The sequence below is a fragment of the Capronia coronata genome, assembly GCF_000585585.1.
Source record: "Capronia coronata CBS 617.96 chromosome Unknown acBCG-supercont1.1, whole genome shotgun sequence".
NCBI lineage: Eukaryota > Fungi > Ascomycota > Eurotiomycetes > Chaetothyriales > Herpotrichiellaceae > Capronia > Capronia coronata.
In genome coordinates, this window is record NW_006912893.1 from 3946839 (window position 1) to 3974795 (window position 27957).

A 27957-nucleotide genomic window follows, 5' to 3' on the forward strand; every position below is an offset into this window, starting at 1 on the left:
CGTAAGTGCTGCCCGGCCGATCATGTCATTTTTCTGGTGCAAACTAGCGCTTTCGAAAATATGACATCTCTGCTCTTGCTAACAAGTACAGCCTCAAGGTCAAGACAAAGCAGCGACGCGTCTCCGGTCACAATCGAAGCCGAATCGGGAAAAGATGACGATGCCTGGTGGTATAAAGGAATGGACACGCTGTTTTTGACAAAGTCCGGAGAGCGCCATTATGTTGGGACTGCCTCTTCGACATATCTCGCCCAGAAGCTCAATCCCACTTCAGACAACAACTTATCCTGGGATGTCCATCCGATGTACAAAGACCCCTCCTCGCTTCAGCGTCCCCAAAGTCATATCTTACCACAACTGCCTCCGTATGAGTTCGCCAAACGACTCTTCGTGGCTCAGTACATGTACATCGGGACAATTTTCTCATTTCTGCAACCCGACGATTTCGAGACAAGGCTTCAGCAAATCTATAGCTGTCCTCCCAATCTGGAAAACAGGGAGGAGTGTCTCACCTACTGTCAAATACTGCTGATCTTCGCATATGGTCAGATGTACTCTGTCAATCAGTGGTCAGGGACCGATGGCCCCCCTGGATTCACTTACTTCAAACACGCTTTGTGGCTACTTCCGGACATCCACCAAGAAGGTTCCATCCTGTTTGTGGAGGTGCTCGGGCTCCTTGCCCCATACTTGCAAAATCTCAACAGAAAAGATGCTGCCTTTCTCTACATAGGCCTGGCTCTGCGCATGGCAATCTCCTTGGGTCTTCACCAAGAGGTGGATGACCCCGGAATGGATATGGGAGAACGAGAGCATCGGCGAAGGGTTTGGTGGTCGGTGTACAGTATGGATAGGATCTTGTCCGTGAAATCAGGCAATCCAGTCTCCATTCACGACGAAGATATTGATGTCAACATGCCAAGTCCTATCCCGGGAGTTGACCGCGATCCATCTCCTCCAAGAGTCCTGGCACACTACACTCAGTTGTCTCGAATCCTAGGAAGGATTGGAGAGGGAATCTACCGGAAGAAGTCGAAGTCGGGGACAAGTCTGCTCACTTCCGTCCAGAACATCATGAACGATCTGTCAAAGTGGCTGAAGCATGTGCCACCTGAACTTGGAATTGATTTGACAGCCCTGCACCGACCCCTGTCAAGGGAAGGTGTCTCGACCTTTCTTCACTACTACCAGTGCATCAATATGACAGCACGTCCGTTGCTGTATTATGTCATACAGAGGAGACTGGAGGCGCTTGCGGATGGCACGGCTTCTCCAAACTGGAAGGATGGACTATCCCCGAGCGTTGTGACAGTGATTGATAATACCATCGCCGCTGCTCGCGCAAGTACACTGATCATGAGTGCGGCAGCAAGGCAGGGCCTCTTTGGTAAGCCTTGATCTCCATTTTTCGGAACAATACAAGACACTGATGACAGCAGCAACGTATGGGTTCATGGACGGCGAGCACGCCTTTTCCGCATCCTTGACCCTTGTGATGGTCAATGTTGCCTTCCCGTACAACGAACGAGATGCGAGAGCCATGGAGGCGGCACTTGATGTGCTTCGAAGCATGGCAGAAAAGGGGAACGAATATATCCAAGCTCGACTGACGCTTCTGACGAACCTCCGCTCTTCAATTGGTCCCCGAGCTCCAAGCTACAGGCACCAAGCCAACGTGCCAGTGACGGTGCCAGTCTATCAACGCGAGGACTCAAATTATGCCTCAAAGTACGGAAGCTTGCCCCTGGCAACGCCCACGCCTATCTCATTACAAGATGCAAGTCCACAGCTTGACAACAACTTCCAGCCGCTGCAGGACATATCCGTCGACCTTACAGAAGACGACCCCCAATTCTGGGAAGAAATTCGAAATATTGACATGGATATGGACATGGACAGCATTGGCTGGATTGAAAATGCACTTCGGAATGAGGCATATCTGTTTCCACATACCATGCAGCCTGGAGGGCCAGGAGTCTGATGAACGGCACTATCAGACGTCTCGGCACGAGTATCCCTGCAACTTCTAATTCTCGCGTCAAGATCAGTTTAAATCATATGGGGATTTCCTCTTGCTTGGGGATGATGTCCCAGTCCCTGATATCCAGGACAAGCATATGACCAGGAGCATGGCCTATAACAGTTCCTTCGGGCTTTGCTCTGCGTATGGCTTCCTGAGGAGTCACGCCGCACCCCCAAAATACAGGGACAAGCTCGTCATCCTCAATACCCATTCCTCTCACAAGAGGAGAACCGTCCGTCGCTATAGGCGCCTCTCCATACTCGGGTCGGCTCAGATCCTGGATCCCCAATCGTTCAACAGCATCCCAACCCCAATCGATTGGCTCTCCGTGGGTCGCTACGTATGGCCGAGTTATCCCTCTCACTTTCTCAATGTCTCGCCGCCGGTACGGTCTCATCGACACCACATATGTAGAGTGTTGAAACACCCCGGCTGGGCACAGTGGGATCTTGGTCCGGTACATTGGAACATTCCTCCCGTGAGCCGTATGAGCAGGGAGCAGACCGGCCGCCGTAAGTGCCGTCTCAAAACTGTACGAACAGCCAATCAAGAAGCCGACGTGGTCTTCAGTCCATTCAGCCTCGACGTTATGACAATGTGACTTTGTCAAATTTCCATTCTCATAGACCATATATTTTGAGATGTCGTTTCGGATGTCGAGGTCCTTGGTGATCTGATCGCCTGTCACGCCTTGGATCCATGATTGTAATTGGTCCCACCGTCCTACCTCTTTGGATTCGGCCAGCAGAGGACAGGGCACTGGGTTCCTTCGACACAGGAGGCGGAAGTCCGAAGCGTATTGCGATGGGAGGACGATCAAGTTTGCCTGGACATATGTTGGCGCTACGCCAGAAGTCTGATCGGTGTATTCACCTGCTCTTGCGGCAAGGCGTATGCTCTCTCCTGTCTCCTCGACCGCTGACTTGCGGTTGCCGGTCGTTTTCGAGGGCTTCGCCGCTTCGACGACATGGGTAACAGCAATAGGCGCCATGGTGTGCTAGAGGGGCGGGTGTTGCTTCCCGTGGGCGTCAACAATGAATATCGAGTTGGATTGCCACAGGTGGGATGATATCCATCTGGCTCTTGCTTGCAGATTTATCAATGCCTACACTATTCGATGCGGCCACGCCTTATCAACTCATGTATCACCACGTAACCAATCACGGTCTGAACGCCCTTCTCCGGCGGAGGCGGACAGTCCGCTACACAAATCCAGTGGAGAAGAGGAGATGATCAGGGATCAAACACCACAGACTCGCCTGTCAGATCAGACGCTAGGAAGACGCTCCCGATCGGGGTGGCTTCAGCCTTCGGTTTCCGTCTCCCGAAGACCCCAACTCCATCCTCAACTCCCATGCTTCAAGGTGTGTGATCGTTCAGCCTCTGCTGAATCGCTTACACATGGATCCACGTTATCGGGAAGCATCATCAAGAATTCTGCCTGACCACGAGATGCCACAGTTTTCGCCAGTCACGGCGGCATCGCTGTGGCTATATGTAAGGCTGGGACGTCCGCCTTGATGTTCTTGCTGCAATATCACCTCCATATCCGCCTCCAACATGCCGGTGTCAACTAAATCCCAACCCTCTAAGATTAGAATCTCAATCGACCGAGGCGGGACGTTCACTGATGTGCATGCCTCTGTACCTGGTAAACCAGACATCATTTTGAAGCTTTTATCAGTCGACCCAGGGAATTACCAAGATGCTCCCACCGAAGGAATTCGGCGGGTGCTCGAACTGGCTACTGATGAAAGCTTTCCCAGAGGCAAGCCACTCAACTTGAAATATCTGGAGAGACTGCGAATGGGTACTACAGTAGCTACGAATGCATTGCTCGAACGAAAAGGCGCAAAGTCGGCGCTGATCACCACAAAAGGCTTCAAAGATCTATTGTCAATAGGCAACCAGGCGAGACCCAAGATCTTCGACCTCTCTGCGAAGAAAGCGGAAGTGCTATATGAAAAGGTCGTCGAAATCAACGAGAGGATCATCCCCTGCCCCCAAGCCAGCGAGGCACACAGATATCCTGAATGCCGCCTAGTAGAAGGGACAACTGGCGAGCAATTTCGGATTTTGCAGGAGCTCAATCAAGAAGAAGTCATTGACGAACTGCATAAATTATGGGACGAAGGATACAGATCGCTCGCTGTGGCACTGCTGCACTCCTACGCCCATCCTGCGCATGAGGTTAAGATTGGCGAGATCGCTTTGTCGATGGGCTTCTCGGTCGCCCTGTCGTCAAGGCTTCAGCCCATGATCAAAGTGGTGCCCCGAGGCATGTCAGCTTCGGCAGATGCCTACTTGACCCCAGTGATCAAGAGTTATATCGACTCAATCGACTCCAACTTTGAAGGCGGTCTCGACAATTCGCACGGCTGCCGCTTTGAATTCATGCAATCCGATGGAGGGCTGGTCGACTTCCGCAACTTCAGCGGTCTGAAAGCGATTCTTTCTGGACCTGCCGCTGGTGTAGTCGGGTTTGCCGCCACTAGCTGGGATGAACAGGAGCGTGTCCCTGTCATTGGATTCGATATGGGCGGCACCTCCACTGATGTCTGCCGGTTTGATGGAAACTTCGAGCACGTCTTCGGTGCCAACATTGCAGGCGTGTCAATACAGTCTCCACAGCTTGATATCAACACTGTCGCCGCCGGAGGTGGATCGAATCTCACATGGCGAAACGGTCTGTTCCTTGTTGGCCCAGAGTCGGCGTCTGCTCATCCAGGCCCGGCCTGCTACCGCAAAGGAGGGCCTCTCACAGTCACCGACGCCAACTTGTTCCTCGGTAGACTACTACCTGAGTACTTCCCCAAGATATTTGGTCCGAACGAGAATGAGCCACTGGATCGTGAGATCACCACGCGGAAATTCCAAGAACTCACAGATGCCATTAATCAAGAACAGCGAGAAACGGGCCAAGCAGAGTTCACTGCCGAGGAAGTGGCCCTAGGCTTCCTGAAGGTTGCCGATGAGTCTATGGCACGCCCTGTCCGTAATCTGACTGAGGCGCGCGGCTTCGAGACTTCTTCCCACTATCTTGCATCGTTTGGAGGCGCTGGAGGTCAACATGCCTGCTCTGTTGCAGCCACTCTTGGGATCTCTCGGATCATCATCCACAAGTATTCTTCGGTCCTCTCGGCGTACGGGTTGGCCCTGGCGGACGTCGTCAAGGAAGCTCAAGAGCCTGCTTCTGTCGAGTATATCTCCTCGCAATCCAGCTTGCGCAAACGATTCGAAAGCATGATCGCCAATTCCACTTCCGACTTGCTGGGTCAGGGGTTCCAGCTGGAACAGATCCATCATCAGCTCTACCTCAACATGCGTTACGAAGGCTCCGACACCAGTCTCATGATTCTCAAGCCGGAGAACTGGGACTTTGCGGCAGCATTCAAAGAACGTCACCGGAGAGAATTTGGATTCACGTTCGAAAAGCCATTGCTGGTGGACGACGTGCGTGTCCGCTCGATTGCCTCTTCCAACAGACACGCCGAGAAGAGTCCAGCAGTCCAGCTCAAAGAGGCGCAGATGAAAGACATGACCAACCCCCCGAAGGAGACGACACAAGTATATTTCGAGACGACAGGCTACGCTGATACTCCTGTCTATCTTCTCAAGAGCATCGCGAAGAACACTCTGATCCACGGCCCAGCAATCATCATCGACGAGACTCAGACTATTGTGGTTGCGCCAGACGCCGTGGCCAACGTGCTGCAAACATGCATCGTGCTTGATCTGGAGCAAGACAAGACCCAGACCGCCCAGGTCACCTCCCCTGCAGACGCGGTATTATCCAACGCAAGAATCCCCATCGACCCCGTGAGACTCTCCATCTTCGGGCACAGATTCATGTCCATCGCCGAGCAGATGGGCCGGACGCTCCAAAAGACGTCTGTGTCCACCAATATCAAAGAACGCCTCGACTTCTCCTGTGCACTATTCTCTCCTGATGGCGGCCTTGTTGCGAACGCACCCCACGTGCCTGTTCACCTGGGCTCGATGCAATTTGCCGTACGTTACCAGCACAACCGGTGGCTCGGCCAACTCAAAGACGGCGACGTTCTTGTCTCCAACCACCCCAGCTGCGGCGGAACGCATCTACCAGATATTACAGTGATAACGCCCGTGTTCGACCGACCCGGCGGCTCCGAGATTGTCTTCTACGTCGCGTCGCGCGGCCACCACGCCGACATAGGCGGTCTGCTCCCGGGATCGATGCCGCCGAAATCCACCGAACTATGGCAAGAAGGCGCGGCGATTGAAGCGGAAAAGATCGTCGACAACGGCTTCTTCAACGAGTCCCGGATGACTGAAATATTGCTACAAGAACCTGCAAATTACGACGGATGTTCCGGCACACGCTGTCTCGCGGACAACCTGTCCGACCTGAAAGCCCAGATCGCCGCCAACACACGCGGCATTCAACTCATTCAGAACCTGATCTCCGAATACGGTCTCCTCTGCGTGCAGGCATACATGTACGCCATCCAGTCTACGGCCGAGACGGCTGTACGCAATCTCCTGCACGAACTTTATCTCCGCTTTGACGGGCAGCCGCTCGCAGCGACGGACTATATGGACGACGGGACGCCGATCAGTCTCAAGATCCAGATTGACAAAGACACCGGCTCCGCAGTGTTCGATTTCGAAGGAACTGGGCCGGAGGTGTACGGGAACACGAACGCGCCGGTGGCGATCACGCATTCGGCCATCATCTATTGTCTGCGCTGTATGATCAATTCCGATATTCCGCTCAACCAGGGCTGTCTGGCACCCATCACCATCAAGATCCCCAAGAGGTCTTTACTTTCGCCGTCACGAACTGCCGCTGTCGTTGGCGGCAATGTCCTCACATCCCAGCGCATCACGGACGTCGTGCTCAAAGCGTTCCGTGCCTGCGCCGCGTCCCAGGGCGACACGAATAACTTGACGTTCGGCACTGGAGGCAAATCCGAAGACAAAGATGGCATTGTCAGCCATGTCAATGGATTCGGGTACTACGAGACCATCGCGGGCGGAGGCGGTGCTGGGCCTACCTGGACCGGGCAGAGCGGCGTGCATACCCATATGACGAATACGCATATCACGGATCCAGAGATTCTGGAGAAACGGTATCCTTGCGTCCTGCGCCAATTCACGCTGAGAGAAGGGTCGGGCGGGGTCGGTGCCAATCCGGGAGGCGATGGTGTCGTGCGTGAGATTGAGTTTCTGGAGCCCGTCCAGTGCTCAATCCTGAGTGAGAGGAGGGTCCACAGGCCGTACGGGATGGAAGGTGGTGGGCAGGGGAAGGAAGGCTTGAATCTCTGGATTACCAAGGATGATGAGACCGGGGAGGAACGCAGGGTTAATCTCGGTGGGAAGAATACTGTCAAAGTAAGGAGAGGTGACAGAGTGGTGGTTATGACCCCTGGGGGTGGTGCTTGGGGGAAGAAGGAGGAGTAGATGAAGACAGGCACAGCACGGCACAGATGCTGGAGGACGAGGATAGGCACATAGCCCGGTGTGTACCATATTGAAGTCAGTTAGAATGGTAAAATGGTTCTTCATCCTCTCTAAGGACTTTGTCACGTCGCTCGAAACTCTTTCTCGGTTGTGTCAGAGTCTTTGCCGAAAAGTAAGCAAGTATATATTCCGCGCCATTCCTCCGTGCTTTTGGTGCGATACCTCCACGATGTCAAGAGATGGTTGTGTACCGAAGGCTTCCAGCCCAGACAGTGGGAATGGTCTGTCAGCTCTGCAAACTGTGGGGCTGTATGTAATGATCCTGGAACAATAGACTGGTTGTCCTCTTGTAAGTGGCGAGGTAGGTCACCTATTGACCCTGCTTCGAGGTGGACCTGGCAGGCTTCCATTCAACGCACAGGTGAGCCCGGGTCATTGGGGTTCGTCATTGTAGAACTCCAGCATCGACATGCACGTTTCGGGTTGGTTCTCTTGGCACCACTACGCATCAGTGCGAGTCTTCAGACCAGTCATACACAGTCAGTCATGCGAGCTCAAAGTCGAAGTCGCTTCGTTCTTGGGTTCAAGTTCCGGTTGGCAACGATGGAGGGACATACTGTATAGGATGTCATACGGTGCAGTGGTGAAAAATGTCCAAGGTTGTTATCTGTTATCTGTTATCGCTTATCGATAAGTCTAACTAAATCGCGCCCGGGGATTTGCCGGGCTAAAATGTCATCACCAACCCAGGAACTTTTTGTAGATGAAACATGCAATGCTATTCTCATGATCGTTCACTCTCTGTGCTACTAATAGGTTGAAGTGGTGAGCATTTTACATCGTTACAGGCATGGTACGTTCCTCGTTCCTCTGCGCACGAGCCTCTCATTTCTCTAGCCTCTAACAACTAACGACTGACCACTTCTCTACAGGCCCCTCTACGCGGCCTTCCACCCCGATCCGCGCCACCGCGAAAATCAATCCTAAAGACATCTTCCAGCCCCGCCACAGCCACAGCGGATACAGATTCTCTCTTCCCATCCTCCAAGAAAGACAAACGCCGGATCAAACATGCTTTGCTTCTAGACCGAGTCACCAAGTCTTCAGCCAAGAAGCCCAAACGAAGACGGCCGAACAAGAAACTAGTCACGACTCTCGGTGCCTTGGCCGACGCTCTTCCCAGCGCTGATAACGATGGTGATTCTGTACCCGGCACAAATGGGCCGGCGGGATCCCGCCCACAGGACCAAATCAACATCATCAAGCGCAAGAGCATGAAGTCCAGGCCTGGCGCCCTGAAACGGAGAGAAAAGCTGGACAAGGGCGAACGGGACCGCTTCGCTAAGAACATGGCGCAACTGGCTGCTTCGAAACCCGCGGCTTCGTCTGGGCAAGCCGCCTCTGAACAGAAGTCAACTGTGCCCTCTGCGAGTGAGCGGTTGGCGGCGCTGCGAGGATTCATTTCGCAGACTCTCGAGACGAGGCCGGTCTTGAAGAGCATGACAGCGACAACGACAGCGACAACGAAATGAATACGTACTCGTAATTCATTCGACCTAATTACCGGCTCGGGAGGAGTCATGTGTGTCCTTTTCCAAGCAACGTTCAGGCTCGTACGGTCACTGCGGGCGATCTGTCGCCGTCGCCATAAGTCTGGACTGCCAGGACGAAGAAACATCCAGTGCAGCAGTGGGGTCTGGTTCTTCCTCTTTCGCGATGCGAAGAAGGGTACTATACAGTCCTCATCAACCCCAATGCTGGTTGCCGAGTCCTGCAGCCGCTTGCATGGAAGAAGGAAGAAGTACTGTGCCCCGCCACCCACTGCAAATGACGTCCTTGACTTAGGGAGAGCAATCATCACTTCCCAGCGCGCGACTCTGGCTGTGGGTGTTTGAATCTCCTGACTGGATGAACCTACGATGTTGAAGAGCCTAAGATACATTCCCGGGACACAAGATCAAACGATTATCCAGGTCGTCGCATCTCTAAGGCGTGATTTACTCTGGCCCAACAATCCTAGCGATGCGCACAGCAATTTATCATGTCCCAACAGCAATCACAGCTCCCCAGGGGATACGGCCAAAGGCCGTGCTGTGCGCTTTTTCTTTGGAGAGGCAGAGGCTGTTCCCTCCATTCTCCAAAGCTGACAGCAATTCAGTTCAGCTTGCACGTGCACGGAAACGAAAAAGCTAGCAGTTTGGGTTGGCGCATCCGCCAGCACATCTCTAGACACAACTTGTGCGGTTGCGGAGAAGGATGAAGGTCGTATGCGGATTCTCGAATGACTCTCTCCCCTTTCTGGCCTTACCTGATATCAGGTCGGGATCATCTCACAGCCATATATCCGGGACTGAGCAATAGGTACCAATCAGGCTTGGACAGGTTTAAGCACTGCATATAATCACAAGGGATACCGACTTTTCCTCAGGGTCTGCACGTCGATATGCCTGGGAGAAAAATCCGAGCCGGGGCGTCAGGACGAGACTCTAACAAGGAATCCGTCCTGTATCGCAACCGTCCTGGTTGTCTAGACTACCTTAGGAAACAAAATCGATGATCGAGAAAAATTAAAGCATAGCCTATACTGGATCCTGCTTTCACGAAGACCCCCCTATTTAATCGCTTGGTATGATTGCTTCGTGAGCCCGTAAGTTTGTGAACTTTGACCACTGCACCCCTCGAGGCGTGAAAAGGGGGTTCAGCCTTATGAGTGGACCCCGGACATGTATCGCCGATGCCTGTATCTCCTAGTACTAGATTGGTGGTCCTCAAGCCTGGATTTCAATGCGCCAGCCTCAGATGCAGTAGCAATAATAGGCAAGTCGTCGTGACTACTTCTGTCACTTGCAGTACAGATTACAGTACCTGTCATAGCTAAAATCCCATCGCCTGCATCCAGGGGACAGATACCCCTGAAGGGCGGACGACATGGTATGATTCTGACCGAATCAATCTATTCACCGTGAATTTTTCCTATACAGTCGTTACACTCTTCTGAATGTCGTTTTCTTAAGGCGGTCATTATAGTCGTCGTCAATATCATCATCATCGTCATCTTCCTCATCATTATCATTATCATTTTCACCGTCATCGTCATCGTCGTCATCAGCCCCAAAACACATGTCCTCGATATCCTTTTCACAGCATTCCTATTCACAAACTCTGTGCATTATAGGAAATTGTCATGCCCACACAAATCGGAGTCAAAAACCTATCCGTAGCCACATAATCGACCATGATAATATTCGGCGGCTTCATCTTCTCCGTCACGACACGGGCCCCGTGTACGGCACTTTCCCCCAACCTGGGCGAGATAGCCATTGAAGGAATACGCCCAGTCCTTGATCGATAATCGAACTGCCCAGCCCATTGACGTCCAGCACATTCTGCCTGATGGTCCCAGACAGCAAGAAGAGCTGGGCGGCGCCGTTCGAGGGGCTTTTCGCCTGTTGCACCAGTTCCGGAATGGCAACCGGCCTCACCAGGTTGAACGGTGTGATGGTCCTTCTCCACTACGTCCACCGTCTGGACCCTCATGGACAGTTCCTTCACCATGATTGGGTCGGCTATTTTCTGCGGTTGGTGGGCTTATAGGCAAGGGTCCTGCGTCTGTCACGGCCGTATTCATTAATGCTCGCGCGGGCAATGACTTTGCCCTGACAATTGAAGGTTTGACCACCTTTTCGGAGATCAGGGAGGCGGGTTGCGAGGGAGTTGAATCCGATGCTGCCTTTTCAGTCGCTATATTGTCGTGCCGCAAATCGAATGTCGACTGAGCGATATGCTTTGCAAGCGGATCCCTTCCATCCTTATCATCCTGTGTGACTATGCCTTCGACGTGAGGATTGTTCGTCGTTCTCATGACAGTGGTAAAGGTATTGCTGAATGATTTTCCAGAAGTGAACAGAACAAGACTGCCAATGACAACGATCACAAGCGCTACACCCACGGCACTGGCGTAGGCAATGATGAGGTTCCGGGGCGCATAGTCGTATACAATATATGGCGAATATATCGTGACGTTGGTGAGCGGATGTTCGTGCTGGATGTCGGTAAAGTTCGTTCTGTACCGTTCGAACGCCATAAGGCTCAATGTGATGTTCTGGAACAATTCTTCTGCAGACCGGGCGAACGACTTTCCACTGGGCACGACGTCTGGCTCAGTCGGTGTCTCATAGTCTGTCATGGCATCGGATTCTGTGAGAATGGGATAAAGTTCATCACTCAATCCAAGCGTGGTCGCCATCACTTGAGTGGTGTCGGTCGACCAGATATTGCTATCAGCGCTTCGAGGATGCACGATGCTGCCCAGAAGTATGTCGAAGAAGGATGCCAGCATGGTTTCATAGGCAAGGATCTGTCGCAATGCATCGTCGGTGTGTGACTGATACCCAGAAATAGTCGTGATGTTACCCAGTGGTTGTGCCTTACGAACCCGTTGAGTCTGAAAGCCGTTGGAGTTAGTGATTTCCACCAGATAAGACGAATTCGTTAAGGTACACTCGACCACGGTAGGAGCATTGGCACCCGTGAAAGCGAAATACACCGTGGCTGTTTGATCGCCCGGCCCGATCAGATTGCGCCCGGCCCCTTGGTCGAACCCTGTTTCCAACATTGTTTCCAACCACGGCAAGTTGTCCGTGTCATTTGGACGCCAAGCAGCGTAGAGGATCTGCTGGTAGAGTAACTTCCCTTGCTCCAAGTCTGTAATGAGTGTTTGGAAGCTCTGATTGAACGCGCTAGAAGGAGGTTGGCAATGTAGTGATGGGCCATAGAAGCTGATCGTGTACGAAGAGTTGACTGCCGGTGCGGGTGCAGATAATACTTCACCTCCGGTAGCAGTGGCGAGTGTCAGTCGGTCCAGAGTATACTGTGAGCCTCTCCAACTAAGATAGCCATTGGTCATGTCGGCGCCGAGGATGCCATAAGAACTGCGGTTGAAGTCCGGAACCGGCACCTTTGCCATTTGATATGTTTCGCGCGACCTTTCCGACCAGTGCGTGGTCAATGCAGTGGGCGCAACAACGGCTGTCAATGGTAGTAGCCTACTTGGACTCAGAGGTGTTCCAGACGGTAGAGCAGACAAGTGATCTCACCATGCCAACAGAGCAACAAAAGCCAACAAAGGGTGATGAACCCAGATTCTCCATCGCAACAAGTCCATCACGCTGGTCAAAATCGAGAAAAGTGAGTCGATTTCCGTAAACTTGACCTGTTTGTGTCGCAGCCGTTGCCAAAACAACTGAGCATATGCGGTGCCAATGGCAAGAACCAGTTGGGATCTGACAAGAAATGCCATGGCAGTGCCTATACCGGTGTTGAGGGCTTGAGAGTATTTCGTCTCAGAACCATCGGTCGCTCTTCCATTCAGGTGGTGGTAGAAAAAGTGTTGTCCCAATGCAAGACCCAGTCCAGCCGCTGTGGGAAGCAGCATAAGAGTTGGGGCTTTCCAATGGACATCCTTGTGTCCTTTCGTCACTGTCATCGTGACACTGATATCCCTCTACTTCTGAAAAGGTGACCTTGTACGCGAGACTCCGATAGGACCTTGCAATACCTTTATGTCAGTATGAAGGTCTGATAAAAGCCTGAGCTGCCATTATCAGGCTTGGGAAAATGGTCTGCCTGACAAAGGGTCGTGCATAGTGCCGGTAGAGTGGTGCAGACAATGTTGGGGGCCGTAAAGTTTGTGCTGCAGTACTTCGCTTGTAGCATCTTGCCTATTGACTTCAAAAGCCGGCCTCCTAAGCCCCCATAGACATGGGAGCAGGGCGCAGCCTCTTTAGCCTCGGCTCATGCAGGGCGCCAGCTGCCTGCTGGACAGGGGTCTGCCTCGCTAGAGGAGGATAGAGCAGCTTTCTGTCTGTCACAGCCGCACAAGCTTGGAATTTGGAAGCTTCTCCATCTTATTACATGCAAAATGCACAGCAGGCTGAGGAATCACGGTCTGTGACTCCATAGACATCCTCTGCGTCGAAGTTGTCCCCATGGTCCCCACTCGTGTGTCTCCGCTGTCGCCTTTAGGCTTTCGTTCGAAGTTCGGGGGTTGTACATTGCTTGATTTCAGGAGCCAGTCAGTCATGAGTATCGAGCGAGGCAGCCTGCGATTCGTGAAGTGGTGCACAGTGACAAGAAATCAGTGGTAGATGAATCACCTGCAGTGGTAGGCATGTCGTGACTGTAAGGTTGCGGTTTTGGGTTTTGGGGCTTATGTGACGGGCCGAAACGCTGTTAGGCCTTGGCTGCGCCTGCCTGTTCAAGTTGTAACCGGCAATCCACCCTACAAAATCAGTGGCAGCGCCAGATCTTGGTAAGGGCGGCCCTCAAACCTTCAATAGGTGGTAGGTATACCTACGTTTAAGGAGAACGTCTATTATATCGACCTTACAGTCTACCTACCTAAGTATCTACTTACTAGTAAGCCACCCTATAAGATAAGTAGTACTATTAGATGTTAATAGAGGCGCCCTTCAAACATTCAATACGCAGTAGGTATACTTACGTTAAAGGAGAATGTCTATTATATCGAACTGACTGATTGCTCACCTACCAAGGACTTACCTCCATCGTTTTTGCGATGCCACCTATTTTGCAAGGTGACTTGCAAGCTCGGCACTCAGCATACTACTATTCGCTCTCTCTCTCTCTCTCTCTCTCTCTCTTCTCTTGCTAGTATGCTTCGTGGTGGAGCTCGTAGTAAGCCTCGTTGAGAAGTGCATCATTATGGCCCGGTTTGACGACATCAAGCAACATGCACGTCCCAGATCCGATCCAACAGCCATGCGATTGGACATTGTTGGAGTGAAATGCAAGGTGGGAGAAACAGCGCCCAGTCATCCTCCCACTCCATCGATGATAGGCAGTTCGTCGCTTTGTTGGCTTCCACCCACTGAGGGTACATGCCGCTGCGCTCCCAGTCTATAATGGCAGATATCAGCCATGAGCCATCACCGCTGGACTGTACCAAGATGTTCCAGGGCTGAAGGTCTCCGTGGGTCAAGACAATCGTCGACTTTTCTTGTTCACATAGCCGTCGTAAACAGTCAATCCAGATTTTCCACCCATAATGGGGATTTGACAAGACGAAGTTGATGTATTCTGAACTCGTAAGAGGGGCGTGTTGCACGTCCTAGTGTGGCGTCTTGAATCCTTGCAGCCCTCTCCGCCGAATCCACCAAGTGGCATCTTCTTCTCGGGAACATGTTCCCTCATTTTCATGACAATCTTCTCCAATCCTTTCGCAATTTCCATCTTCTGAGCGCCATTCAGTTGAGGCCAAACAGTATCAAGCCTAGCACCCGGCTTGAATGTCATGAAAATGTAGGTGTAGTGAGAGTCTGAAATGACTCCGAGAGGCCTCGGTGCCGGGATCCCCGGTAGGTGTTCTTGCAAGTATTGCATACCCGTGAACTCTGTAGTCTGACGTGCACAGGACCGACTTGAGGACAATTTCTTCGTTGCATTTGATAACACAGATTTTGGCAGAGAACTCCGACCGCCATAGGACTTTTCCGTCTCGAATCAGGCTTTGGATTCGGTCTTGGAGCATTTGACTAGACTGGTGGTCGCATTGCAATAGGCGTTTCAAGCTGGGCGCCAGTTCAAACGGAACGCTGAGGCTGGTTTGGACGGCATTGGTCCTATGATCGACGATGATATCCGATTCTTTGGCATCTTCGGATTCAGTCGTCACCAGAATGGTAGAGTTTGGACCGTCTTGCGCGATTCTCTGCTGCTCATCCTATTCTCGTTTCTCGGCAAGACGTTTTGTATATGTCGATGGGAACACGGTCGTGAGGTCGATGGCCGGGTCCCTCTACAACGCATTTTTCATTCTCCGGAAAACTTTGAGATTGAAGTCTTCGGAGAGCGATTGAGGGCTGTCATCCATGGCTTTTTCGCTCGTGCTGTGAGGCGGGGTGTCGTCGCGGTCACCGTGTTCGTTCATCGGGCTACCGAGTTCCTCCGTCATGATAGTGGAGGAAGTCGAGTTGTAGGCGCATTAGGAGTGAGGACGTGAAAGCTTTCAACTTGCGCAATCCATCACAATGGTGAGTGGTGCGAATGAGTGAGGGGGTTGAGTGCTGTTTACTACTACTACTACTAGGTCAGTAACTTGAAGGCATCAACCGCGATGGTGCCAAGCGTCGTGCCGTCACGCGAAGTCGCATGATTGCTCGCAGCACTACTACTACTGCTAGTAGTACTGTCATTATCTCCTCTGAGCGCAAAGGCGCGAAAGATCTGGTTTGAGAAGGCTTTACTCTGTACAAGAAACACCGAAGCAATCTGACCTTATGGCTGGGGCCACGATCACGATCAGATACAGACCCAGTTTGTTCCAGGGGGGAATGACAGGAGCGGCAGCTAAACCGCCTTGGGCATCAACGACGCCGCCATGGAATGATAGTCTCGCTCAAGCTCCGCTGGAAATGACAGAACCGTGTCACTCCTACTCCTCAATACAGGGCCAACCGTATTGTCGGACGGCAAGCATTGGCAAGAGGTGGGAGCATCTAGTCCAACAGGACCTTGGGCTCTGAGATATACAATCATCCATCTACCTGGAAGAATGAAAGTGATATCGCGCGGTTAGAAGATCCTACTACCTACCAGGTTGACTAGATGATCTCGGTCATTCATTCATTCATTGATTCGTTCGTCCTGCTCTTTCCCAAAAACTCATTGATGATGATTGATACGCGCCGACGCCGAAGAGCCGTCAAACCCAACAAAATCGCTTTTTAACCAACTCCTCCAGTCCCAAACCGAATGCCTGCGTGCATCATAAGAACCAAGACGAAGCTATGCCAACAACGACGACGAAAACATAAATCTTCCTCGCATCGCTGCCCTCCAACAGTCGAGCAGCGATGCTCTGGACCCCTGCGGTGCCACAGCACGAGTCGCGATTATAGGTGACATTATTCGCCTCGGCGGCAACCTGGAACACGCTGCCATTGTAGCTGCCGATGTTGTAGTAGTCGACGAGGATGAAATTCGGCGGCCGATCCCACATCTGGGTACAATTGGACACGGCGACGCCCGCGGACCCGTAGCCCGAGACGGCATTGGTTTCGTTGAGCAGTGGATAGAAAGGGACCAGCAGGTCGAACCCGGCAAAAGAGACTTCGAGGTTCAGGTTGTGGTTGGCCATGTACATGCGGTCGAGGCGGACGTCGCGCGGCCGGTCAGGCGGGCGCTGGGCCGTGCAAGGGAAATCCCGGTCCGTGGGGGAGAACGGCGTCTCCCACATCTGCGAGAACTCATCCAGGAGCCAGGGAATGGCGGTCTGGTTGGCTTGGTAGTCGAGCATGACGACCGCCCTTTCGTTGCGGAAGATCATTTCGGCAAGGGTAGGCCAGGACTCGATCGGCATGGGCACGGTCGGAGGAGTGTATACGAAATCGATCAGGCCGGAGTTGACTACGGGGCCGGTGAAGTTCATCGGGTCGATGACGTCGTCGTTGCCCATCAACACTGCGATCACGTCGTAGGGGTTGGCCCGTAGCCATTTAGTGATGGTGATCAGGTAGTCTTCGAGCGTGCCGGCATTGAGGATGTCGCAGGAGGTGTGGCAGAGGTAGACAGTGCCATTGACATAATGAGTCTGGAATTGCACTGAGAAAGAGTTAGTAATGGCTAAGCCAGCTTCAGTTGGACCGCATAGCGGAGCAAGGAGGGTGTGGAAGGCCATGGGGTCACGGTGCTGTATGTATCGAGATTGAGGGAGGTCGGGAGATTGATAGTAGGTAGCCTTACACATTCTGATGCCGTCGTTCAGTTGGGCCTCAACGTCCAGCATTTGGTTGGCCGCGAGATTTCCCGGGCGGATGAAAGGACTGTTGTGAGCGGCAATGTAGGTGATGTTGCTGTACTTCCGTTGACAGAAATCAGGGTGTCCATTGCATGGCGCGGTGTTGGAGGGCCTGGCAGAGCTTGTTGTTCTAGAAGCTGTTGCATTCCGCGTGGCAGTCCCGTTCAGCGTTGTCGTCGTCCGAGCAGTCCCGACCAACAAAGTCTGGCTTGGACTTGAAGTGGTGCTGTTGCCCGAGGTGGAAGTCGAGGCGGCAGCCGTGGTATTATCAGTGCCCATGGCGGAAGAGAGGTCGGTTATGCTGGCATAGTCGACGGTGGTAGGAAGGGTGATGGTGATCCCATCGTTGGCATAGCTGGTCCCAGAGGTCGGATAGTCTGCGATCACGGCGGAGGTGGCTAGTCCGGTCCTCGAGGACTCGGTGGATTGAGATAAAACATGGTGGACGAAGCTGGCAATGATGAATAGGTGTATTGAGTGCATGATGATGGGTGAAAGATGGACGGCCTATGGAGACGGCTAGCCTGGTGGAAACGGACTTCAAAACATTGAGAAGGACCCAGCGAGGAACAGCACTATAATAACGTTGTGACCGAGAAACGAATGGCAGAAAATGTGGACTGTACAGTGATCGTGAAGTTGATGTTGATGGAGATGGAGATGGAGATGAAAATAATACCAGGAGAAGCTGAAGCAGCAGCAGCAGAGCAGCAACCAGTGGAGACACACGACGTCAATATGTGCTCTAGCCGCTAGTCCTAACACAGTCTAGCGTCTCAGTTTCGACCACGGATTCGGAAAGAAATAAAGTGGAGACTGAAATGGATGGAGCCCAAGCTGGATGACGCGTACAAGTCTCGCATCAAAGGACGAGAGAAAGACCGGGTGAGAAGGTGTTTGTATAGAATAGAATAGACCGAGACGAACAGTTCCAGCAATGATGCTTAGGTACTGAATCAACAACAAGGCATCACACTTGGTCATGATGGCATGTTTTTTGTTAAAGTTTTCGCGACAGTCTGTTGGGGACCGTTAATAATGGTGATCAGACCAGGGCGCGGATGTGCCGGGGGCCATGGAGGCCATGGAGGAGCTGGATTGGGCCTGCACGGCACTCGGCTGGAGCCTTGTAGGCGTGATGCCGCCTCCGCTTAAAGGGCGCAGAGGCTTGTCGTCTAGGCCTCCCCCTGTGAGAAGTTAGTTAGGGTTTCGGAAAGACGTGCGCCGTTGATGTAATGGCATGGCGGCTCATCTTTTCTCCCAACAGCAGCAGTCAATGACGCTAGGAAGAAAATCAACGCCGTTCACCGACGACATCAAAACCCAAACCATCCCCTGGACATTGATACAGTCGGAGACATATACACATCTTCCGACGACATATATCTCCAGCTCACCGGATAATCATCTGGAGGTTGTCTCTGTCCTCATCTTAACCTCGTGGCCGGACGACTCCTGCTCCTTATCAGCAGAGCGTACGGAAGCGGCGGGATGTCGTATACGCGGGACTCCTGAATCAAGGATAGACACGACATCAGGGTCGTGATCTCTCTCTAGGTCATTCCTCCTGATACGACTACAATGGGCATCTTCTCACGGTCCAAGACATCCAATGCCGACGCTTCAGCTTTCACGTCTAGACCGACCAGCCTCCGCATCTTCACCGTCTGCATCTACATAATAGCCCTGGTATTCCTGATCCTCGTGGAGATCGGAAACATCAACAACAACGTCGTGATTCGAGACACGTATTTCCTCAAGATCGAACTGGCCAACATCATTCCGGCATCGATCCCGAACGCCGTCTTCATCAACTCAATCGCCCAAAGTATCGGCCTGCATGACTTTTACCAGGTCGGTCTGTGGAACTTCTGCGAAGGCTACAATGGCCAGGGCATCACCTACTGCTCGCCCACCAAGGTGATCTACTGGTTCAACCCGGTCGAGATCATCCTGTCCGAATTACTGGCGGGAGCGTCCATCACTCTGCCAAGCGAGGTGGTCACCGTGCTCCATCTCGTCCGAACCGCTAGCTATTGGATGTTCGCGTGTTTTCTGGTCGGCACGGTGCTGACCTTTCTCTGCATCTTCCTCGCACCCATGGGCTTCTCGAAGCATCCGCGCTGGGAGCATCGAAAGAAACGCATCTTCTTGCGCCAGTTGCCCATGGCCCTCCTTACCTTCCTGGCACTGCTGTTCACTGCTGCCGGGTCGGTCATTGCTACGGTCATGTTCGTCATCTTCCAGGACAGGTTCTCCGGGGCGGCTGATCTGAACATCCGGGCCTATTTGGGCGAACCCATGCTCGCGTTCATGTGGATCGCTACCGGGATGGACCTGATCGGATGTATCATGCAGTTTGGCACGTGCTGTGGTGTTTGTTGCTGCTCGGGTCGAAGGAAGGCGATGAAGAGGAGTGAGAAGACATTTGTGAATGGCTCCGATCAGGACCATGGGACCGAGAGTTACGGCGAGGAGAGCGCCACACCTCCGCCGAGACAGCCTGGCTCGTTTGGGTTTCGGAGGAGAAATCGGGACGTATAAGCATGGCCAATTTGAATATGCATCGATTTATCAGTCAAGAGTCGGCGGTGTCAGGTAGGGCATACTTGTCTGATCGGATCAATCATGGCATTCTACAATGGACAAAATACATTCTGTCCGTCTGGGACGATGATACGATATCATTACAATGGACAAAGTCCACCCCTCTGAACGAAGACAGTTCATGGAAACATGCTCAGGGTTATATATGCCATCCCTATAAACAGAAGGTGTGTGATGGCATTCGATAACATAAGAGCATGTTTTCCCGTCCTGAATCCGTATATTATATTCAAAGACTCTTTCTTTATTGTGGGACCAGACCTCCCTTAGGTCCTTTCTTTACCCAACCGAGCACTATGGAGTCGGCCATCATACTCCTGGTTAGAAAGACGCCCACTCCTGCGTCCAAATCAACCCGCCTGTGCCACTGCCTCCGCCAAACTTATCCATCACCAGCTTAGTCCCTCTCAATCCGCCACCGTGGCCCTCCGGATCCCGAGTACAATATCTCAACAAAACCCGTCTCTCTTCCAGGAAGAAGGTAATGTCCACCCACTTGGGCTCCAGCTCCTCGGGCACAATGCCGCTTTGTACGATGGCATGTTCCTCCACGCTCGCCAGCTGCTCTGCGATGGCATACACGCCAAGAGTATCCCACACGCGGGCCTGGATCTCGCTCTTCCCCAATAAGGACGTGACTTGATGCCGCACTTTAGTTGACCGACACCGCTGCTTGTCGCCGCGGTAGAGCGGTGGGCCAATCCCGCTGTCCATACTGAGCGCGTGCTCCTCGTAAGCAGAGAAGGAGGCACGGTTCAGAACACTCTCGCTGAGCACGAGCAGGCGGGCAAAATGCGCATTCAGGGCCTCTTTGCGCTCGGCATACGTCCGGCAGGATCGATGGCAGTCGCAAAGCTCGGGAAACTCGCAGAGAGTAACAATCGCCGCGCCGGTATCGGGCGAATGGAAAGCCATCTGGGTCAGGAGTAATAGGTAAGCAGCCTCGCGGTAGACTTTCAGCAATTGCGCTGCTTGTCGAAGTCGCGGCTGGAAGCGGCAGATGCCGACTTTCATTTTCTCGGCATAGGCGATTGACCACTGCAGAAGACGGGAGGTGTGCGTCTGATGGCGGCTGAAACCGGTCCCAGACAACGCTCCTTGTTCGAGTAGTCCCCAGGTATGCCAGATCCATTTGGCTTCAGTGAACAAGACATCTCTCGCGCGCGAGAGGGAAGAGAACGCACGCGGGATCGGGTATGGGTTCGGGTCTGGAAGACATGGAGTCGCGTCGGGAAAGGACGGGTCGGATTCCAAGGAGCAAAGCAATGTGGCGGCTTCCGGATCGCTGAGAATGGTGGCGGGACCGTCAAACAACCGCACGGATTCCAGTTCTAGCTTCAAGAACAGCTGTCGGAGGGTCTCGTACGAAATATCGACAGACCGGTATTGCGTTTCCCGGCGAGTCGTGCGCATATCCCGACCTAGCAGTGCTTTGAGTCCTGCCGCCAGGTGCATCTGTGCAAGCTCATGGTTCCCCTGGAATGTTTCGAACACGCTGAACAGTTTCGCGGTGATCATGTTTATTTCTGCGACGTTGGGATGTCCGGAAGCTATGTCGTCTGACAACCGTCTCAAGGCCCGCTGGTACATCTGATTCGAGAGATCACAGTACTCGAAAGCCTCCCGGGAAATGCCCAGCTCGAATCTTCGGTGGACAGCACCTACGGCTACCGTGGCAGCCAGCACGGTGGGATGTTGATAACATGCCCGGATGAGATACGTGCGCCAGATCGAGCTGTCAAAGTAAGCGGCGAATTCGGGGCCGGTGCGCGAACGGAAGAAGTCGAAGCAATAGAAGTCATTGTCGGTTTCGAACATGACATTCGATGGCGGCCGGACTATATCGACAGAATCATGGTCATAAACGGGCCCTTGTCTCATTTCGGCGAGTACGGGAGAGAGGCTATTTGCGCCTGTATGCGTCCTCGGACGTTTTAGTTCGGGTTCGGGGGTGGTTGACGGTGCATCGTTTGAGGTTGAGGTGTGCGGCGAGGATTGGGTGAGATAGCCATCACATTTGCGGCCGGTACTTGTACATCGGCGGCAGAAAGGTTTCTCTTCATCGCACTTCTTCCTTCGAATTCTATGTTTGGTCAGTAAACGCCCAACGATCGCACCTCTGTACATCATATGAACTTACTTGCAGGTCAAGCATCCTGTCCTGGCCTTGGTGTGAGCTCTGCGCGTTCGTTTCGGTTTTTCTGGAAGGAGTGTATCTGGCATCACAGAGGTTGCCGTTATCGAGGTCATTGAGGACTGCTTTGAGGAGAACGCCAATCTCTATAGATCAGGATCCAAGTACTTTGCACTGGTGTCACAAATCCAATCGGTGTTCCGTCTTCCGCCTTGCGTCTGCGTCTTGCTCCCTGGCACAAAGTGTTCTTGTTCTTGAAATTCGCGTCTTTGCCACGACCAAGAGTCAGAGGCCGTGGATATAACCCTCAGCCCTTTACTTCGTGGCCATTGTATCCAGGTGCGAGACCCCGAAGCGCATCCGCCTGGAGGGGCGGGCTGCCTGTCTCTCGCCAGCCATGATTGGTCAGGGCGTATTTTGTCGCTGCCGCTACTGTTCCGGTGACTTCGGTTGCTGACATACCACGCAGTCCAGAGCACAGAGCGCAGAGGAGATTGGAGGAACAGAGTAACATCAAGCTTTGTAGCACCGTGAGGCGTCCCGTTTTTCAGGCAACAACGGCCGTATGAGAGTTGAGATGTTCAGCTTGGTCCAGGATCACCTTATCCGTGACATCAGATCGACCTGGATGGCAGCAGATAGTGCCTGCGACATGCCAGTAGAGTAGTAGGGACATGGTACTTGTCCATTGTCGATTAATGGGCGACCTGCAAATGCCATTGTCGGGGATTGGTGTTGGGCATGTCTCCTTCCACCTTCTATCTCGGTATTGAGCTTGCTGTCGGCATAGAAATGCTTGAACGGACAACTAAAATGATGCGGGAGGTGCCCTACTATGCAAACTGCGGTACCTGAAAATACTTGTAGCAACGGTGCTTTAGGTAGTGGAATCCTGAATCGCGGGGGACTCGGAGTCCCGACACTCTGGAAAGACTGATACACCACCGCGTTTCACCAACGCACCTACAACGCACCATCTAATACGTCTCACAACATCCCAGGTCCAAACAGTACACAGTACATTCCAACGGGTAAAGGTCTCTATCGCGAGCACTTACACCACTGCAGACCTGACTTCTTGCCCAAAATGCCACCCACACCCTCCAACAACGTCGCCTACACCGCCGCCATCAACCCTCCCAACACCACCCCCGTCCTCTCGTACGCCCAGATCTGGCGCGGCCTCCAGCTCAAGATCAAAGCCGGCCAAGACTTTGTCGGCGGCGCAATCATAGCCACCGACGTGATCTCGACCTCTGAAACCGACAACGGCCACCCGGTCACCGTGCGCGAAGTCGTCTTCCGCGAAGGCAACCGCCGCGTCCGGGAGACATGTATTGCGTACGAACCGATGAAGGTCGAATTCCACCAGCCGGACGGGAGCAAAGTGCAGAACGTCATTAGCCAGGGCGCCCAGGGCGACAAGGACCTGTACATGACGTATACTTTTGAATGGCTACATCCCGAATGTGAGGGCGATGAGGCGGCGTTGGCGGCGAAGAGGGAGAAGGAATGGGCTATGGCGAAGACGGCGGTCGAGAAGACACTCGAGGTCATGAGGGAGATGGTGAAGGATGGGAGGATATGATAGGAAAGACGATGGGTTGGAGCGTGGGAAACATACCCCGATGAATGGTCCAACAATCGGGGAAAGAATGAGAGATCTTGACGAATGCTCCAGGGATGGAAAGATATAACGATCAGATCTTCCCTTGAAATGCTCTGTACGGGAGAAAGGAAATGAATTAGCAGATCAAGGATCGCATGTCAGTTTCCGGCTCATGTGCTACACCACCACCAGCGCTGCCTCCACCAAAAAGATGCTAGAACGGAGTTATGATCACGATTGAAAGAACGGCGCTGGGAGAAACAGCTCCTCATTTATTGACGCATAGGTCTCGTCCCTTCAGGCACGACGGGCTGAAAACAATGACCTTGTTGTGCTAGGCCATTCTCACCAGCATCTTCATTCTCTCTCTCTCCTCTCGTCATCTCCCAAGTTCGGCGGTTGGGCACGTTCCTTCCAAGGCTCCCACATGCACTCCTGGCCAGTCCAATTCTTCCACGTCAACGTTCCGTGTCATGTCAGGTCATGTCCAGCATCAGTCAACCCCAGCGTTTCTTCGCCGCCTTGAGCTCCATGCTCAACAGAAACCCGATCTCGCTATCATTCAAGCCAACATATTCCTGGAGCATTCTTGAGAGTGCCCAGTTCTCCCAAGTCACAAGCTGGCGACGTGGGTCTGGCTCCGAGGACTGTCTCAAATCCTCTTCTCCATGAATCCGACTTGGGCCTTCGACAATCCAGTCATTGGCTGTTGGCGGAGAAAGGACCCCGGGATTCAACGACAAACTTCTAATCCAGCGGGCGTGATTATGACGTTCCTGCTTTGGCATTCGATGGATATTGTCCCTCATGTTGACGCGCCAGTTACCTTCTTGCGGACCTGCACCGTAGGGTGTCTGTTGTTGAAGCTCAGCCTCGTTGCCATTCTCAACTTCGTAGCCCCTTCTGTACACTGTCCCATACACTGCAGGCACAGGAGTTGGAGCACCGGTTATTGGATGATGTCTTACTCGTTGGGCAGTCATTTGTCGTCGATGCTTTCGTCGCCTCTTGCTCGACGACGATATTGATCTTTGCTCGGTGTCGTGGCTATCCCGAACTTCAAGTGCTGACATCTTTGATTCGACTTCCAGCTTGGCCTTTGCCACGGCGATGTTTTGTAGTCTCTCGTACTGTCGCATATGAAGTCGAGCGTGCTCCAGGACCTCACTTAAAGGACAAGACTTCGCCTCGACGTCGACCACTTGTCCAATCTTTTCTCCATCGTCAGAACCCTTTTGCCTCTTATGCCCTCCAGGGCGCCAAGGACCAATACCAACCGTAATCTGATGCATCGTGGTATTCTCTCGTTTGAGTTGCTGGAAGGGGCCCAGAGACTTGGTGGTGGCGAAACGATAGATCAGGGTTCCCTTGAGTGCTGCTTAAATGCGGGCAATTCGTTCTGGATATAATGACAACGGCAGACGCCGGCTGTGCAAGGAGTCTTTCAAAGATGGAGGTACTCAGCCCATGGTACTCATCGGAGAGGACTGCCATTGGATGAAGAGAAGACACCGTTTGTTGTGAAAACAGCATATTCGTTATCATCTGGGTGCGATGTAGGCCAAGCAGGACATCCGCTGCAAACGTGCCATGGCAACACAGTCAGAGAAGTAACAGTCATGTTGACGAACTGGTTGATAAAGCATAAGAACCAGATGAAATAGCCTGCCGAAGAAGATTTCATTCCAGTATCGTCACAATGCCGCACCAGACTCCTCGCTCCAGTAGACTTAGATCACTTCACAATCTCATTATCCAAAAGTGCGCCCAGCAGATCAGTCGTGTGGAAAGACGGGCTTTTCAATCCCAAGCATCACCCCAGTCATCATCATTCATGTTGTCGTCTTTGGGTTTTGGCAATTCCCTTTTCACTTCCTTCTTTGCGGTCACTGAGGCTGTAGTCCGAGCACTTGCAACTGTGGGTCTCTTCACATTGGATACGCCAGCAGAAACGCTCCTCGCTGGAACCGATGGTCTGACATTGAGACCTCCGCCAGCAGCATTCGGCTTGGCCAGTCCCTTTGGAAGCTGCTTCTGAGTCTTCGCTTTGGACTGTGCTGCCAACCAGCCTGCAAAATCTGGCTCTCCGCCGTCGTCAAAGGCAGCACTAGGTGCAGCGCCCGGAGCTTTGGCGGCTTGATTGGAGGCGGAAGCGTCGAAGAAGTTGTCGCCATCGTCGTCCATTGTACCCCAGGCATCCATGGTATCATCTTGGAAAGGCTGGTCGGGTTGAGGCGGCTGGGAAGTCGAGCTTCGGGCTGTATACGACGCAGACGGTCTTGGTGAGCTGGTGATGGACTTCTCTTGGACAAGATTGATTGTAGGAGTTGCTCGGCCTGACGCCGGAAGTGACTGCGTCTTTTGTAGCCCTGAGCCGTTCACTGTGGTAGTGGAAGCCATTTCGCCTCTTGCTCCTGCCATTTTGTTCGTGAACGAAGAGATCGCCCATCCTGCCCAACTTGTGTCGGTCTGATTCCCCATCCTAGCTGGTGCAGCTGTCGCAGGAGCGCTTGTTCCAGTTTCCAGTGGAAGGGCACTATCGGGCATGGTTGATGCATATTTCCTCACTCTTTGAAGGTAAATATCCAGAGCCTTATTTGCCTGATCTCGCACCAATTTTTCCTTGTCGATGAGGCTGATACAAATGGCAGGAAGAATCTTGGTAGCACAGTCCTCGTCACCGAATACATCAATAGTTGCGTTGAGTGCCATCAATGCTGCATTGCGGGCATGCACAAATGGATCTCGAAGTGCTCTGGAGAATGCCGCAATCAAGACTTTCGATCGCGAACCAGCTCCAAGATTCCTAGCAATCTTCCCTAAACAGATGGTGGTGTTCGTTCGGATCCCAGGTTGGTCATCGTTGGCTGTTTTGGCGAGATATCGGAGTAGTTCCCCATTGATTGCTCGATCTGACAACTTGGAGATTACTGACAACACCCCTTTCACCGTCTGTTCTCTGACTATTGGGGCAGTATCGGTGAACCCGGTGGTCATGGCCGGCCAAATCTTGTTGTTGACATCTTTCTGGGGTATCCGATCAATCATCAAGGGCAGGTTATCCAGTAAGCACACTCTCATTGCTCGGTCGGGACTATTGAAGAGTCGAATGATCACGGGTCCAAGTCGAGATTCGAATTCGTCATCAGACATTTTCAGACCTATCTTCATGATCGCTCCAAAGACGCTAGGTCCTCCGCCACCAAATTCCACCGATTTGAGCAATTCAGGTAGGATTTTCATCTTGAAGAAGTCCTCTGGGAAGTCGTCCGTAAGGGCATCGAGCTCTCTGTTCCGGTCAGCATGGTACTGCAAAAGACACTGAAGGTATTACCCTAAGAACTCATCTCTTTCGGCCTCGCTTTTCAGCCCCAAACTATCCGCGCCCTCCGTGATGTGTATCAGCGGTGTCTCAAAGAACCCACCTGTCTTCTTTCCAAGGTCAACAAACTGGCCAGCATTGAGCCGGAGTTTTGGGTTCGGGTTGATCAGCCTCCGGTAGCTCTGGATCATGTTCGCAGGTACGCTCCTTGGTTGTCCCAATTGATCGCTCCCCATGAAAGTCCCATTGAATGCTTCAAAAATCAATATCCCCAACCCGTATGCGTCCGGCGCACCGAGGGGGTTCTTTTTAATGGCAGACCAGCCTCCATTCACAACTTCTGGTGGCGCATATCGATTGGAGTCTGGTAATAGGCTTCCATAGGTATAAATGATGGCATCGTCCTCGTTCATCGAACTCAACACTTCAAAGCCCCCCAATTTCCATTCTCCACTTTCGCTGGCAAATATCGAGGAGACCCGAACGGCACCGTGCACTGAGGAGGCATCGTTGTTGATGAATTTCAAGGTGGAAGAAACACTGTATATCCCCCATTTTATCGTCTCTTCGCTCAGACTCTTGCGCTTGATGTGCCAGCTCAACGGTGTGACCTTTTCCGTGATGATGTAGATATGCGTCTCGCTCTCGATCACGTCGATGACCCGAATGACGCCGGGATGTCGTAAAGTACGCAACCTTCGGGCAGCATTTTTGGCCAAGGGTAATCTGGCCTTGTTGGAGTTGATGTCGAAGGTGAAGACGCAACATGATGTATGGTCGTCCTGGTTATCCAGATGAGAAGCGCCCAGAAATAGCGACCAAGAGTCTCACCTTCTTCACGCCATTATGCAGAGTCCAGATCGAGTCTCCTAGATCTATTCGGTCTCCAAGAGTCACCGGAAAAGAGCTCGATTTGGCAATGGCAGATGCAACTGCAGACTTAAGGAAGTCCATGAACGATCATTCGTTATGGCAGAGAAAAGCAGTGCGTACGAAACAAAAC

The 27957-nt window shown here is 52.6% G+C and overlaps 11 protein-coding genes across 11 annotated transcripts; 5 read left to right on the forward strand and 6 right to left on the reverse strand.

Annotated features, from left to right (window-relative positions):
* Positions 1–60: 60 nt before the first annotated feature.
* Positions 61–1981, forward strand: A1O1_01398 (uncharacterized protein; the record flags this gene model as incomplete). Its single annotated transcript, XM_007722311.1, has 2 exons — positions 61–1387; positions 1440–1981. The coding sequence occupies 2 exons, from the start codon at positions 61–63 to the stop codon at positions 1979–1981; spliced, it is 1869 nt and encodes a 622-aa protein (XP_007720501.1).
* A 73-nt stretch (positions 1982–2054) lies between these two features.
* On the reverse strand, positions 2055–3014 carry A1O1_01399 (uncharacterized protein; the record flags this gene model as incomplete). The annotated part of the gene is made up of 1 exon (XM_007722312.1): positions 2055–3014. The coding sequence occupies one exon, from the start codon at positions 3012–3014 to the stop codon at positions 2055–2057; it is 960 nt and encodes a 319-aa protein (XP_007720502.1).
* Positions 3015–3583: 569 nt separating this feature from the next.
* On the forward strand, positions 3584–7465 carry A1O1_01400 (5-oxoprolinase (ATP-hydrolyzing); the record flags this gene model as incomplete). Its single annotated transcript, XM_007722313.1, has 1 exon — positions 3584–7465. One exon carries the CDS (start codon positions 3584–3586, stop codon positions 7463–7465), a length of 3882 nt encoding a protein of 1293 aa, XP_007720503.1.
* An 850-nt stretch (positions 7466–8315) lies between these two features.
* On the forward strand, positions 8316–8997 carry A1O1_01401 (uncharacterized protein; the record flags this gene model as incomplete). Its single annotated transcript, XM_007722314.1, has 2 exons — positions 8316–8318; positions 8398–8997. 2 exons carry the CDS (start codon positions 8316–8318, stop codon positions 8995–8997), a joined length of 603 nt encoding a protein of 200 aa, XP_007720504.1.
* A 1946-nt stretch (positions 8998–10943) lies between these two features.
* On the reverse strand, positions 10944–12950 carry A1O1_01402 (uncharacterized protein; the record flags this gene model as incomplete). The annotated part of the gene is made up of 2 exons (XM_007722315.1): positions 10944–12510; positions 12562–12950. 2 exons carry the CDS (start codon positions 12948–12950, stop codon positions 10944–10946), a joined length of 1956 nt encoding a protein of 651 aa, XP_007720505.1.
* A 3300-nt stretch (positions 12951–16250) lies between these two features.
* A1O1_01403 (uncharacterized protein) lies at positions 16251–17765 on the reverse strand (the record flags this gene model as incomplete). Its single annotated transcript, XM_007722316.1, has 2 exons — positions 16251–17086; positions 17228–17765. 2 exons carry the CDS (start codon positions 17763–17765, stop codon positions 16251–16253), a joined length of 1374 nt encoding a protein of 457 aa, XP_007720506.1.
* A 1098-nt stretch (positions 17766–18863) lies between these two features.
* On the forward strand, positions 18864–19826 carry A1O1_01404 (uncharacterized protein; the record flags this gene model as incomplete). Its single annotated transcript, XM_007722317.1, has 1 exon — positions 18864–19826. The coding sequence occupies one exon, from the start codon at positions 18864–18866 to the stop codon at positions 19824–19826; it is 963 nt and encodes a 320-aa protein (XP_007720507.1).
* A 384-nt stretch (positions 19827–20210) lies between these two features.
* Positions 20211–22112, reverse strand: A1O1_01405 (uncharacterized protein; the record flags this gene model as incomplete). The annotated part of the gene is made up of 2 exons (XM_007722318.1): positions 20211–21972; positions 22030–22112. The coding sequence occupies 2 exons, from the start codon at positions 22110–22112 to the stop codon at positions 20211–20213; spliced, it is 1845 nt and encodes a 614-aa protein (XP_007720508.1).
* A 998-nt stretch (positions 22113–23110) lies between these two features.
* A1O1_01406 (uncharacterized protein) lies at positions 23111–23611 on the forward strand (the record flags this gene model as incomplete). The annotated part of the gene is made up of 1 exon (XM_007722319.1): positions 23111–23611. The coding sequence occupies one exon, from the start codon at positions 23111–23113 to the stop codon at positions 23609–23611; it is 501 nt and encodes a 166-aa protein (XP_007720509.1).
* Positions 23612–24129: 518 nt separating this feature from the next.
* A1O1_01407 (uncharacterized protein) lies at positions 24130–24924 on the reverse strand (the record flags this gene model as incomplete). Its single annotated transcript, XM_007722320.1, has 1 exon — positions 24130–24924. One exon carries the CDS (start codon positions 24922–24924, stop codon positions 24130–24132), a length of 795 nt encoding a protein of 264 aa, XP_007720510.1.
* Positions 24925–25432: 508 nt separating this feature from the next.
* Positions 25433–27908, reverse strand: A1O1_01408 (SCY1 protein kinase; the record flags this gene model as incomplete). Its single annotated transcript, XM_007722321.1, has 3 exons — positions 25433–26921; positions 26967–27736; positions 27786–27908. 3 exons carry the CDS (start codon positions 27906–27908, stop codon positions 25433–25435), a joined length of 2382 nt encoding a protein of 793 aa, XP_007720511.1.
* Between the last annotated feature and the right edge of the window lie 49 nt (positions 27909–27957).